This window comes from Ammodytes marinus, assembly GCF_949987685.1.
Source record: "Ammodytes marinus genome assembly, chromosome: 3".
Classification (NCBI taxonomy): domain Eukaryota; kingdom Metazoa; phylum Chordata; class Actinopteri; order Uranoscopiformes; family Ammodytidae; genus Ammodytes; species Ammodytes marinus.
Window position 1 is genome coordinate 31,403,261 of NC_137232.1, and position 15,490 is coordinate 31,418,750.

General features: G+C 44.4%; 1 protein-coding gene across 7 annotated transcripts in view; it reads left to right on the forward strand.

Annotated features, from left to right (window-relative positions):
• Window positions 1-15,490, forward strand: part of mecom (MDS1 and EVI1 complex locus) — a 138,943-nt gene that overhangs the window by 40,442 nt on the left and 83,011 nt on the right. For all 7 annotated transcript variants that reach the window (XM_080052449.1, XM_080052451.1, XM_080052452.1 and 4 more), the window contains exon 2: window positions 1,637-2,013. In XM_080052449.1, the coding sequence (XP_079908575.1) occupies window positions 1,637-2,013 (377 nt within the window). The remainder of the gene's footprint in view (window positions 1-1,636; window positions 2,014-15,490) is intronic.

Genomic DNA, 15,490 nt, shown 5'->3' on the forward strand with positions numbered 1-15,490 from the left:
TAGAACACAAAACGTTCAATGGTTTTGGCCACGTCTTGAGTTAATCTCTCAGGTTAGTTTATGACCACCTGTGGCCAATCACGGTGATCAGTTCAGTCAATCAGAAGCACAGTTTCTTCATGGCCAGTGAACGGGTGTGTGTGTGTGTGTGTGTGTGTGTGTGTGTGTGTGTGTGTGTGTGTGTGTGTGTGTGTGTGTGTGTGTGTGTGTGTGTGTGTGTGTGTGTGTGTGTGTGTGTGTGTGTGTGTGTGTGTGTGCGCGCGTCTGTGTGGATCAAAGGTTCCACGGCTGACAGCGCAGCGGTACAGTGTCACACAGGCAGCCCTTCAGGAATGTTCCTGGGCCCAGGGATGGGTTCTGGAGCCTCATTAGCAGAGCCCCTTCTCCCCGTGGCCCGTCAGCCCGCGTTAGGCACAGCCCGTCTCAGACACACGCTCTGGGGGAGCACCAGCTTCATGGGGATCATTTCCAGCTTTGAGTGTCTGTTTTTTGTCTCTCCGTGTGACACCTGGCTGATGGTCGGTCGTCCTAGAAGGCTTTCTCTAAATGCTTATCTCTTTTGATCGTCCTTGTCTGTTTTGTCTGTGTGTGAACTTCTCTTATTTTCACCGTCCGGCTGCCTTTGCATGTAAATATTCCTGTTTTCTGATATACAGGAGGTGCTTCTTACCACAAATTTTGTGGACAAGCATTTTTGCCTCTGTAGAATGCTTGTTCCGCAAAACAAAATCTGTAAATATCTCCTCACGATCCACTACCTGTCCATACTGTGTTCGCGCTGAAAAGGAAATCCAGTGTTAATACACAGCCTCGGCTCTGTAAACGGGCATGCTGCTAAGTACTGTTGGCCCCTTTGTTGACATACCCTTTGTTTAAATACTCATTGACAAAGCCTATAGCCTGTGTATGAACATCAGATTTTTTTTTCAGCGCACACACAGGTCATGGGGAGAAATTCACCGATTTTGACAAAAAGTGATATTAACAACACGCGTTCTCCGGAGTTGCTGACTCCACCTCTAAGACCTCCTGCACACTGTGTCAACACTGCAAAATGGTTTGATCGCTCTTCCACCATTAAGCTCCGCCAGCCACGTGTGCCACTCTGAAGAAGCCCAGTGTGGGTTCAAGGGTCGTACTGCTATGTCCTGTTTCACTCTATTTACAATTAACCCCAGTATGCCTCTCTCTGTTTTCACTGTACAGTGCAGAAAGAGTTCAGGAAAGGGAAATATAAAACAGTCAGAGCGGTACAATGCAGAGCAGAACCCGCTTACCCACCTTGGCATCAGTTCAAAGAAAATGGCAAACATAACCTGTTGCTGCTGAAGGGTTTTTTAAAACTCCAAAAGTCTGTTTCTGACATATCAAGTCTTGTTTTTAAAATTGGGTATGATTTTAACTTCTTTTGAGAGTTTTCCAGGACAGGAACATTAGAAACAACAAGAAAAACATTGACCTTAGAAAATGTGTGGGCTCCCTTTATGCACAATCAATGCACAAAGCATCCCCAGCTGTTTCAAGCTCATAGTACCTGCTGTCTGATCAAGTTAAAAACATGTACACTTTGACAAGAGCTATTTTTGATAGTCCAACAGTAACCCTCACTCAGAGATCTCCCTTGTTTCTTTCGCAGATGATGGTGACAATGAGTTTCCCGTTTACCCATCCGACATCTTGGATGACGTGTGTGTCTCTGACGGGGATCCTGCAGCTACCTCGGCCCTGGCAGAGGAGCCAGTGTCTCCTCAGCTCTCTGACAATGACTGCTCACCCCGGGAGGACCCCATGTCATTCCACCACACGGGCATGTTTTTACCCCCAGAAGAAGAAGAAGAAGAAGAAGAAGAAGAAGAGTTGTCCATTCCCCTGGACTTTGAACTGCGAGAGTCGGCCGTTTCCGATGGAGGTCTTGGCATCTGGAGCCGCAGGAGGATCAACGTCGGCGAGCGCTTTGGACCGTATCAAGGAGAGCACACGCCTTGTCTCCGAGTGCCCACACAAGGCTGGGAGGTAGGAAAACATAATGTTCATAACATTCTTAACATGATCCTTAAGGTTTGCTTTTGCAGAGTTGGTACCTTCAATGTAGATGATTGGAATGTTTCATTACGAGGAACTTTTAAATATTTCCGAAACAGCAAACGAGGCCATCATTGCAATGAAGGCTACTTTCATATATTGTTTTTCTTAATGCCTTCGGCTTGGGTGCGCCCCCCCAGGAACAACAGCTGGGGTAGTAAAAACACTACTGCTTTTGTCCAAAGGGGGTGCAAAATTGAACAAAAAAAAAGTAGTATGTTTGCACAGTGACAGTTTTGGGATAAATTATCGTACATGGGAGCAAAGCGTAAGCACAGTTGCTCTGCTTGTAAGAGAGCAGAGCAGCAGCAGCATACGCTCTGGTTAAAGTTTACACATGCAACTTGCAGTTACAAGGTGTGTCCTCAACAGTAGTAGCACACTTAAACACGCGGGGGTTTCTTGGCCAATATACACTGTGGCATTCACATTACTCCTCTTTTAATTCCCTCCCATGTCGTCATGCTCACATTTAGCCTAGTGACCAGTGACCACGAGGCTGTTGCCGTTTGCTGCCCAGTGATGTAATGTTAGCTCAGTGCCATTGAGAGAAAAGGGAATCGAGAGGTTGTGCTCTTAACTCAATTAAAATGAAAAGCCATAAATCCCCTTCTTCATCCCGGTTAGGGACCCAATGCGACCATTGGCAAATCACATATTGGTCAGCCGGCACAAAAAAATCGAAGGCAGGGTCACAGGACAAGGTCAAAGGTTATATGTGGTCTCTGTCAGTGTCAGGCTAGTTCGGTTTTATGGAGCAGGAAGAAGGGGCCCCGACAGACTATCAGCCTTATTTAGTTTCCCAAAATAGATCCTCTCTAATTTGGGAGGGTAAGGTTTAGTCTTCCATATTCAAGCCTTTTGTCCCATTGTAGGACACAACCAAGCTTATTACGAATCGCTGACCATGCGGTTCTTAAGATATAAAGTCTACGGTTTAAATAAAGAGATGATTCAATATAGCATTAGAGTCTACTTAACCCCAAAGCCCATTTTAAAGCTCCACTGTGACGCGGACTGGGAAAGTGTTGGTAAAGTATCAACATTAAGCTCATATAAATAGTTTTGGATTTGGACCGGTGCTCATTGGGTTTGCTTCATAGCACATTACTCCAGCCCATCAGCTCTGACTCAGTGGTTTTGGCCCCGGACTAAACCAAAATAAATTTCCCTTTTTTTCTTCTTCTTCGTCCTCAGTCAGGACTACATTTCACCAGCAAACTGCTTCTCCCTCATTATCAACTACCGGGTGAGACGCAATATATAAATGTCGCCTAAATTGAAGTGAGCAAAAACTCTTCATTTTGGCCCATTATCATAACACTAAAATCTTAATAAAAAAGTCTCTGTCCCTCTCGAGAAGATTTACAGACTGTTGAACAAGCTCTCCGGGTTATTCTTTTTCCCAGGGAGGAAAATAAAGGAAAAAGAGGTTTCATGAATTTTAATCTGGAGGTAATTTATGGGGAGCTTGAATAATAATATGTATTTAAAAGCTGAGGAGATGTGGTGTGTGTGTGCGTGCATGCATGGGTGTGTGTGTGCTTGTGAGTGTGCGCACGCACGTGTATGTGTGTGTGTCTGGGGGGCAGACGGGTGGGGGAATTGAGGGGAAAGATGGGATCGTGGCGAGGCAGCACTGTATCACAATGTTTAATTACCACCCTGACAGCGAGCCATAACTCTTTCCATTAAGTAAATAAGTTGTAAAGAATTTATGATGAAATGCCACATTATTCAGAATGGATATTCAGTGATGACATCCCTCTGCATTAAATATGGTAAACGCCATTAAGCCCTCCTGACCCCCCCCCCCCCTCTTTTCCCATGCCCACCCGTTTACCGTCCCTCGCCCATTGCTCAACCCCTCCCCCCTCTCCTGCTTGCAAACCGTCAATATGCCAATAACCCTGCGGAGGGTCCGTAAAAATAAAATTGATTTGGTAAATGTGAGTTAAGATAGATATGTTTGCTTTCATCATCAATTCCGTGTGCCGCGGCGAGGTGATGTCACCGACCGGGGAAAGCTAAAGTGGCGCTCCCATCTGGAGCGTTTGATGGAGGGCCCTGAACGGCCCAGGCCAGTGGTGACAGACTGGGGGAAGTTTGTCACTAGGAAGGCCACCGCTCCTCAGCGCCATCACCATAAATTCGGGGGCTTTATTCATAAAGGGGAAGAGTGAGTTATGGGCTCCATGATGCTTTATGAATACACGAATGGTGACTTATGGGAAAGATAGCTCCAGTAAATAAGAGGTAGACAGGCAGCAGTGAGATGCTTACCCATGGTATGCTGCTGACTTCGCCAGTAGTCATATACTCACCGGTGTGTGTCTCTGTGTGAGTGTGCGTGCATTTCTTTGTGTTTTTGTGAGACAAATCTATTAGTTAGTGCTTTTAGTTTATGAATCCAATTTTGAACAGCAAATTGTGTTTGTGTTAAGGATTTGTTCATGAATTGAATCATTTGTCAGATTATATCTGTGTCAATATAAAAAAGTTGAGTCAAACGTCACTTAAGAAAGTGAATAAGAGCAGTGCTTCATCCAAAGGGGATTTACTCAATGGAGGGTGAAAACAATGGAGATGGACCAAAGCCTGAGGGTATACAAAGATGTATTGGTGTTGTTGAGACACAAAGATTTTTATTTGAATCACCCACAACAACCCAAATACTTTGTTGATTGAACATTTGCATTTAGTTCAAAAATCTTAAAGTAAACTGAAATAAGGTGAAATTTTATTTATTTAATTTGCATTTAAAATAGAAAAACAATAAACATATAAATATAAATATAAAAAAGAATTAGAGCTTGTTGGGACTTGTTTATTTATTTACCACATTATGTTGTGCTCTATATTTTTACACGTCAGGCAATGTCAGAACCAAATACATACGTGACCATTACAGGCACTTCCTGGTTTCTTTTCAGAATGTATTTGATTCTAAAATGACATAAAGTGTAAAATTATAGAATGCAACATAATGGTGGTAAATAAACAAGTCACAACAAGCACACAGGAACCTTTGGTGTTGTTGTAAAGTTTATCTTTTGACTTGCTCCTCTTGACTACCAGTGTTTGAGCCAAGCTAACCTAGATGAGTGACTTTAGCCCATTTCTATATAAACAAAATGCATGCGCATTTAAAGGAATGGTTTATGTTGCCTTTCATTGAGCCAAAGAGTTAGGGAAAAAGCTAAACATTTAAAAATTCTGAACTATTCCTTTTAAGCAAAAAAAAGTCTTTACATAATATGGCATATTGCATTTTTCATGTGACATGAAAAGGATGAAGTGGCCTGCACTTGCCCACAGGATTTCAATGTATTTCTGCACGGATTCCTTGAAAACACTCTTTAACGCCTGGATGCCCAACAGTCCATATTCTGCTGTCTCTCTGTCTGAGTCGTTAGGCACATTGAAATTCAAACTCCATTTGTAGTCTGTCCTCTTCTCAGCGCCGGTAACAATAAGACAGCGAGCTTGAGTCTGCGAGAGAGTTATCCCGCACTCAATGAGCCTTTTGGGCTCACCCAAACTCTCAGCCCCACGGGATTATGGGTCCTGGGCTTAGAAACGCTGGGTGCCTCCTGCTGTAGGAGCAATGGGCGGAGCAGGTTAGGGGTGCAATAAGGGTTGGGATGGTGAGTTGGGCGGGACAGGGGGCGCTTAGGGCCTTTGTGCACCTCTTGAGTGAGAGGCGGAGGTGAAGCTGGAGACCAGAGCGTTGGTGGTAAATGTTGGTGGTGAAGGAGATTAGCAGTGATGGTGAATGAGAGGAGAGGATTAGGTGGCTGGGCAGAGCCTGTCTCCTCAACCCTCCTGCTCATGAGATGATGGGAGGATGGAAGGAGGAGGAGAGGCAGATGCCTGGCCCAGGAGGAGAGACCCCCATTCAGATTGTTGTCAGCTCAAAAATCAAGCATGGCTAATTTTTTTCTACTGACAAGACATTTGTATAATTTGAATCAGAAACTTTAAAGGTCACATATTATGCTAAATGCACTTTTTAAATGTGTTCTAACATATCCAGGGTCCACGGTGTGCCTAGAGACTGCCAAAATATTTTAAAAAATAACAATGTCTCCTGTTCTCACTCTCCCCCTTTCTGAAACCCCCACCCCTCCCCCCCAATATACTCCAGTCAGAATTTTCCCCTTTTCTGACCTCACAAACTGGAAAGTCAGAAGCTTCCACTGTGCAGCCCACACCCCTATTTCTTATTGGTCCACGGCCCTGACAGACAGAGGGCGAGGCGTATCTGGCTTCGCTTCCGGACAGGGGGCGGGGGCAGCTCAAAGATTGTATATTTACGAGGGGAGCTGCAGCTCTTTTTAAAAAAACAGGCCATTGTGAGATTAGCTGAACATCAGCATAGTACAATAAATTATCTGAAAGTTTTTTTCAGCAAATAATTAAAGAAAAACGTATTAGGGACCACTAAGACCATATAATGTGGTGTATAATAGTTCCGAAAAGTGTATAATATGGGAGCTTTAAAGAGATTCCAAAGGACAGGTTGTGATGAAACTTCTGCATACACTATAGATCCTGTGGTTATGGAGCTAGCACATTCATTTATCTAACAACAACAACAACAACAACAAATGTAACCTGAAGTTAAACTTTTGGTTTTCAACATAGATAGTATATGTTTTCAAGCAGTCTTGCAACTGTAGTTCAACTGTATAGTCACTGCCTCTGTCATTCTGCCTTTTTTTTGTTCACAGACAGTGTGAACTTCCAGGAGAGGTCGTTCCTCAAATCAGGGCTGTGTGTGTGTGTTACATGAGTGTCCATGTACGCTGTTTTATGTGCATGCGTGTATATGCATGTGTAAGACAGTGTGAGAGAGGATGGATGGAGGGCGTTTTGGAGAGGGCGTGTTTTTTTTTTTGGTGCACGGATAAGCTGCTGTCTCGAATGAATGCAGATGTCTCTGGCTGGCTGTCCGTCTGTCCCCAGTGCCCTGACGGCCCGTCACCTCTCTGTGTCACAGGGAGAAAGAGCCAGTCCTCTCAGTCTTGGCTAAAAGCCCCTTAATCCTCGAGCCCCTGCCACATCCCCATCCACTGTCAGCAGAGATGGCCCTGCCCACAGCAGCGCTTAGAAAGGCAGGCGCAAGGGATGAACCTCTCTGTCACTCACACACCTCTCAATGGACACACATCTTCACATTTTCACACACACATATAGTTTTTTTAACAATTCAAAGTAAAAAAAAAAAGAAGTCCTACGTCTGCAAAGGCAATGTGTGAATGGCGGTTGTCAATGCATTGTGCTGCATGAACACAACGTTTGCGCTGACATCATTGTGGGAGCTGTTTTCTCTCATGAGAAGAGCACTAACCGGCTCCAGAGAATAATGAAGGAGCTGTTCACAGCATACACTGGGGTCTCACTTGGCACTTAACTTGGATTGTAAAGAAAACAATAAAAACCATTAAAATCTGTTGTGTGCGACAAGATAGTGTGAGAAGGGGAAATGTGTCACCCAAAAGGGAACGTTCTGAACATGAGACTTGTTTGGCTGTTTGTGTGGAAAGGAAATGCATATCCTTTAATTATACCTGTTCTCATTGTAAATACAGCTACGCTCCTAAGGTGTGTCATAACTTGTTGTTGGGACATGTTGTTTAGAAGGATCTGAGGGTAAAATAGGTATAGCATTATGAACTGGGTTGATGAGGTCTGAGGTTGTAGGACAGACTTCAGTTGAAGTGGGGTTTTTACCTGCCATATAGTTATATGGTTCTAATAACATTTTCCTGCATGGGAGCTGATCTGTGACCTGTGACAACACATAACTACTAGACTAAGGCATATCAAGCTAATGTTAGCTTTCACCCTGATTTCGCTGTCAGTTCAGCTGTAGACAATAATGCTTGCAGTGTACTTATTCTTAAAAATGCTTAAAAATATCAATTTTTCCTGTTTTGATTACTTACCGTAATCACCGTAGCTACCTAAAATATTGAATATTCTGTACGGTGTGCCTTTACTGTCAAATACATCTTTGCGTTTGTATATTATTCTATGTCATAACATGCAGTCACAGTAAGCCTGTCAGATAGTTTAAACATTTGTATATAGTTTTCTATTTAATCAATTCAAGGTTTGATTGAATTGAATTGGCCCAAGTCGGGGTGAGTAAATATCATCATGCCTTAACATGCTGAGCAACCAAAACGTCCCCTGGCCTCTGGCTTCCTTCACATGGTGTAGAGTGCGCGGCCTCCCTTCTGTTAAAACAACTCCATAAGGCCTTCACCAGCGTGAGTCTGTGTCTGCTTTTGTCTCTGCTGGTGTCTATGAGGGAGATGAGCTTCCCCTTCAATAATGTAACCCGAGCTTGATTGTCTTGGAGTGATGTCCATTCAAAACCTCCAGGACAAAACAAGCCGGGGGTCCGTCTCCCTGCCTCTCAGTTTGATTGGTAATCCCTTTGTTTGGGTTAATCTGTTGTTTGTTGGTGCTGGTTGATGCTGTGTGTGTGTGTGTGTGTGTGTGTGTGTGTGTGTGTGTGTGTGTGTGTGTGTGTGTGTGTGTGTGTATGTGTGTTTTGGTGGGGGTGTATATACACATCTTCAAAAAGGCGCTATATAAAACTATGCTTGTATTATAAAAATGTAAAGTATTCCCCTGTATTTGTGCAGGGTGCGTCAAATCATCCACTTTATCTAGAGGCAAAAGTAAATTAAAGTCATTTCTAACTTCCACCTCATTCCATAGCACAGACACGCCCCCCCCCCCTCCCCCCTCCCCCCCATGCACTCACCTCCTCCTTCTCCCTCCTTCTCTGTCTGAGTTCCCAGCAGGAAGGGGAAGCTAGGTTAACTAACTGAACAAAGTCAGAGTGAATTGCAGAGGGACAAAGGCAGGCGTGAGTGGGGGCTATGCAAGTTTGGGAGGTGTAGCCCGCAGCACAATGCCAGGTGAAGGAGGCTCTCGTAAAGGGCTACGTGCAGGCAGGTCAAAGGTCATGAGTCTTATTAGATCTGAAGTGAATGGAGGGGAGACTTGTTTGATTGTAGGAGGAGGTCGGGAACAAGGAGGGAACGGCGACGGAGGAGTTCACCTGTTTGAACAGCTCAGAGGGGTGTATGTTTCTCCCCCCTAATTATATCGGACCTGTTGGGATGCTGACAACATCTGACTGGCTGAAAGCTCATGGTGGGAGTCACAACACACGCATTACACAGTCTGAGCTGAAAGGAGGCTGATCTGATCGAAAACCCACGCAGGGCAAACTCAATGACACAATGACAAATGTCTAGACAGGCCAGAGATAGAATAGAATGTATAATGCAGGTGCATTGACTCATTGGCAGGTCATAAATGCTACTTGCTTGTAACACACATTTTATATCATCTATCCTCAGCTGTTAAAGCAGACTGAATAAACTAAGGAAATAGGTAGACTACATAGTCTCTCTGAAAGCCATCACGTCTAAGACATCTTTGTGTTATTGGATTATTTACAGAGGAATTTTAAAAGGGGAAATGAGACAAGACAGGATGGCATGTTATGTAGCAAAGTTTACCAGCTAAAATGAAACCCAACACAATAATTTTAATTTGTGTGCTGCCCAGCTACTTTCTGTGATACTGTTCTGACTGAGTTAACCTTGAAGTAAATAATATGAAACATCCTCCAAATATTTTACAACTCTAAAGGCACCAAATGTGGTGAAAGTATTGAGGCAATAGGAAAGGAGTGAGGGGGAATGTGCAACAGCTACTGACTCCACCCAGGTTAGGAGCACTCAAATCAAACGCACCTCGTCAGCTGTCTACAGTGCTCCCTTGAGCAAACAAATACCAAAAAAAAGTGGTATTATTCCCTTACCATTTACACATATCAGCAGCACTGCATGTTTGGAATGTGTATGCATGCTCCACAGTTATATACACCATACACAGTCCAGCCCTTAGCTTAACACACACACAAACTTGCACACAAAAGGTGCCCCCCTTGCACTCTGCACAGATAGGAGTGAAAATGAGGGGACCCCTAAACAGCGTACAGGAAACCGAGGTGATGAATTCCTTGTGCGGGGCCACAGAGCCAGGTTCATAGATACCTTATCTAGGGGGATTGATAGGGGAAGGGCCTTCCCTTTAAACACACTACTGATTGTTTCCAAATGTCTTCCCAATGGGGAGGGTTAGAGGGAGGGAGAGACGGTGACTCGGGGGCAGAGCTGGTGGGCTTTTTATTGGTCCAATCCGGGGGGAAACGGAGAGGGGAACGGCAACTCTGTCCTGGCTTTCTAACCCCGTGTTGCTGCTAGCGCTTAACTACCAGTCAGATCGCATTACCCAGGCAGTAAATCTAAGTACCGGTTAACGCAAATAATCAAGAGCTAATACTGCTCTACGAAAACCACTTTCTCTGTGTCTGTGGTCAGAGCTGCGCAAACAGGCACAAGCCAAGGCCCTCTGTCCTCTCAGACTCTGCCAGACTCTCCCTCTTCCTTCTCTCACGGCTATTATAACCTATACACACACTCACACAATCTCCCCTATACTTATGTATCCATGTATTCCGTATGGAGCGCACTGCTGTGTGTGTAATATGTATGTGTGTGTGTGTGTGTGTGTGTGTGTGTGTTCATTCACATGTTTAAATCTCTCTTTTTGCCTCTGCGCCACAGTTCAAAGGGTAATGTGACGGTGCGGTCTGGTTTGAGAGCTTATTACTGGGTTAAGCACTAAAAAAACGCAGGCCCGGGCCACATTCAGCCCCGTAACACCGTACCCCTCTTCCAATTACTCCATATTGCCGCTCCAATTAGAGTGGAGCAGGTCCAAAACCAGAACTGAGAGCTGCCAGGGTTTAGAGAGAGAGAAAGCAGAGGCCCCGGGTGGCAGTAATGAGGTCTTAACCCCGACTTTGCTCTATTATGTCATAATGCTTTAATTCGAGCCATATGATAGGCTGCTGTGTGCACTCTCAATCTCATGTTATTGGAAAGTCAATATTTGTGAGCCGGCCCTGTCCGTTTCCCTTCAGATGTGGCCTGAGTGTAAGTGCAAAAAAAGCCAAATATATCTGAGGAGCAGATGATTGACAGCAGGTAAGAGCACATCAGGTTAATCAGCATGTGTAGGGTGATGGCACTCCTTGCTTCCTGACACAAATTAAATGATGAGATGAAGAAGTGTCTCATATCTGCGTTGGCGGAAGGATATTTTAGTCTCTAGAGCAGAGTCACGGATGTAGTTGTAGTCGTTGGAAAGGTCATAAACAGCAACCCCAGAGCAGTATTGTTGCTAACATCATCAGTGTATGTATAGTTCAATAGGCAGTTCCTCATGTAATCAGGTCAGTGAATGCATCTTAAACAGTCTGCGATGTATCCTATGAGTTTATAGAATTACTGTTGCATTTGATACTTAAAGTATTTCATGTGTTACACAACATGGTGTTTGTGACCATGCACATGAAAGCAGCAGTCATTGGCATCAATTTTGCAATCGAAAGCAGTGTTTGGCCTACTGTTGCACTGAGCGCCAATTAACTAACGGTATATGTGTTGATAATTTGTACAGTGTTTGAAGGTCACACTTTTAAATGAGTTTGCCTCTTGTATTTAATGGGGTTAATTAACATGGTAATAACCCATGATCACATCCTGGTCAATAATTGTTTTGTAATTGCTTTCAGGTTGCATAATAATGATACAGTCCATCAGTTTCTGTCAGTGCATAATTGCATAAGGGGATGTTGAATTATATTCAGAATAAACATGTATTCTTTTAAATAAAGAGAGCTAAGTGGTTGGTTATATCTTTTAGAGAATTCATGAAATACAATATATTGCTTAGTAATGGTAACACAATGGCTGCAAACCATAATTCATACAACACGTTTGCTAGTAGTGTTCCCACTAAAGCGGTCTCTCAGTACCGCCCTATAGGTTACATATGCTGCAAATCAGACTTCATTTGTGTTCTGCAGAGTTAAATTTTTTGTTTACATTCACAGTGACTCCAGGAATGTTATTCTAACTACATTACAGCAGCTTTTACTGGGTATCTTTTTCATATCCAGCATTGTTCATTGTTTGAAGATGTAAATTGAGCAATAAAAAGGGAATGCTTATGGGATATATTGGATTAGACATGCAGCATACTGTATACTCATGTGTTTTGTATATATTTTTTTTTTTACTTTAGCACGGGGCAAGGGAATTGAGCTTTACACATGGCAGTCACCCTTAGATCCACAGATAAATGCTGCCCACTCATCCGAAAATGGTGGGGGAATAGATAGTATTTCTCCTTCTGGGAGAGAGAGAGTGGAAAAGTAGTTGTGACGGGGATGAAACAGGGACTTAAAACATACTTATGTGTAGCGACTGAGGGGTATAGTCTGTATGAAGATAGGATAGGCCAAAACTAGACAACTAGACAGGGGGAAAACATGGGTGATAGATGAGGCAGAAAAGAGACAAAGACGGATAAAGGAGAGAGAAGAGTACGCGAGAAAGAGAGAAAGACTAAATCAGTCAGAGTGAATGAAAGAGAGGCCGAATGAGCCGAGGTAGGTGGAGAGAGAACTCTTGTGTCCTGTCTCTGGTACGTGCCGAGGGAGACAGATTTCCCGGTGGACCCGTTCCCAAGTGTCCCCTCTGCAGTGACTGTAATAGGATTTTCCAGGCTATACAGCAGGTAGTCTGTGAGGGAACTTTGTTGGCGCGGCGCTCACAGATAAGGGTTAATGCAGCCCAAAAGGTTTGCTGTACCGCCATACAGGCTTTCTCTGGGGAGACTGTCGCTCCCTCCTCGTCGGGCCTGCGTTGTCAGTACCAATCTGTCACAAAGGATTTTATTCCTTTGCAAAGCTCACTTGGTTATTTCTGACATCTCCAACAAACGTAATTGTTGTCTCCAGCCCTTTTGCAAGTCCTAACAAGTTAGTGTCTACTGCACAGATGAGAAGAATAAAGAAAAAGCTAAATCAATATCTCGGCCAAATTACGCTTTGTCATCGGACCCCAAAACAAAAATAGATAAGAGAGGAATGGATGGAGGCCAAGACGAACCAGGGCCAGAGTCTCTGAGAGCAGAGTTTGTGTCATCTGTACTTTCTCCTCCAATTGTATTCTTTTCTCCAAGCGGTTTCATGGCTGCTTCCTCTTTCCTCCGAGACACTTTATGACAGGCATTGTAATGTCTTTAGAGTTCTGGGCAGCCTCTGATTGGGCCTTTGCAGTGCTTCTCTCTGGCCCTGAGTGACAGTGGGACCAGGTCCAACCACCACCCAGGACACCCAGCCATAAATCATCCTGCTGGCACCAGGCTCTACTTCCTGAACAGCTACCAGTTCCTGCAGGGGACAAAAAGGCCTTTGTGGGCTTTAGGCAGCAAGAACTTCTCCTCTCTTTGAGGGTTCTGAGGTTTTATGAGCGATGCTGACACAGATTGTAAGGGAAAGCTGGATAGACTTTACACATATACTTGTTATGTCTCTCTCTTAGTAACTTTAATAAGGCTATGACTAAACGAAGGCTAATGGCTACTGAATGTGAACACCTGTTAAACAGCAGGTCTTGATCAGATCAGCCACTGTTTGTTTACAGACGTCACCATGGAAACTTGCTACTGGCGTCACTTCACTGAGATAAAGTCGTCAGCCTTCAGTTTCTGCAGGAGCCCAACTTGGCGATTTCATCACTGTGTAGTGATGTGTGAAGGGATCAGACTGCCAGAGCTGCGGCGGCCCTCGCCAAAGGTGGCCTCCCTCCATTCCTCCATCTCTACCTCCCTCCTTTACATTCCTCATTTCCACCAGTCTCCGTCCTCCCTGTGTGTTTGGATGGCTCCACCTCACTGTCAGGCTGTGAGGGACGGCTGTTTTCCTTGCAGGCTAGATCAAGACAGGAGATTGGCCCCAGGGGGCCAGAGGATGTTAAGCTTCTGACAAGTCCCGTAAATCTAGGGTGTCCCATCTCCACTGCTCGATCTGCGTGCAGCAATGAGAACACCAATGAGGCGTGAGGATGAACATTCCTCAAGCCGTTCTCACACACAAACCCCTGGGTTTTGCTTGGAGAATAATACTTTGCTGCCCCTCGTTCTTGACTGGCGAGCCCTCCAACCTCAGCAAAAAAGTCCATCTTTCCACCCCTGGTGAAATAAGTCCCCAAACCCCAAACTTCATCCGTGAAGGTTTTCACAGTTGGGCTGCTTGCTTAGTATATGGTCTCGTGTTTGTGTTAAATGATGAATTTGGAATGATGTGTTATTTTAGAGTCTATGAAAAGCGGTTACAAATTGTCTATGTTGATTTACTTAATTCCCATAATCGTCTGCCATGACTGTCTCAATCCAACAGCATGGAGCTGGCAGAGTGCCGAAAACACAAGCAGACTTAACTCAAATGCACACTCACATACATACGTATATTTGCACACTATTAGCCCCACACATGGGAGTAATATGTTGCCCATGTGCAGCTTGCCTATAATTATGTTGGACCTTTTGTACTTGATATAGCAATTTAAAAAAGTTCTTATACATGTGTAATGCCTTTTGATTGGAATCTGGATATCACAAAGTACCTTAAATGAACAATTCTTTTAAACACAAGTATCAGGTGTGAAAATATGTTTCACCAAATGTTTGCCCTGTGCTTCCACGTGTCTTGACGGGGAATTCTGCAGTACAGAGAAAGACCGAACAAAGATCAGTAGACAGGAAAGAGACCGATAGGCCAAAGATTGTCCGTAAAAAAAAATAGGCTGACCAACCAACAAGAAAACAGCTAAGACAGGCTGGGTCCCGGCCGGCTCTTGTGGCCCCTTTTCTCCTCACCCACCCAGCCACGTTAGCCAGATTTTTCACCCAAATGGAAATGCAGCCTGTCATTTCCACGCAGCCTCCAACCGCTCTGTCTGTCCAATCTGTCAAAGCGTGCCGCCGGCCGCGCAAATAGGCCTGCCACTCTTACTGTCATCTGAGAAACGGATGTCCCATCGTTACCACAAGGGTGGGACAAGGCAGCACTCAGGTCCACTTTCGCTCCTCCTCATTTTTCCTCCATCCTCCTCCTCCCTTTCTCCACCTTTCTCAACCCCATCCCAGTGATGGGCCTTTTGGACCTCTAAAGGAGCTTAAGGTGTTTGTGAGTGTGTGCGTGTGGCTCTCTGAGAAACAGATATGTGTATTGTTTTGTGTGTGTGTTTGTGTGTGTGTGTGTGTTTGTGATAAATGCCCCCACCCCCAATCTCAGACCCCATGGCCCAATATCCCATCTAGAGTCAAAAGCAGTGGTATAATAGGAACATGGGCGGGGATGAAATAAATTGTGTCCTGGACTGGTAACCTAACAGCCATCATAAATAATGTAGACCTATTTGAAGGGGAAGATGGGGCATTAGAAGCTATTTACACTGCA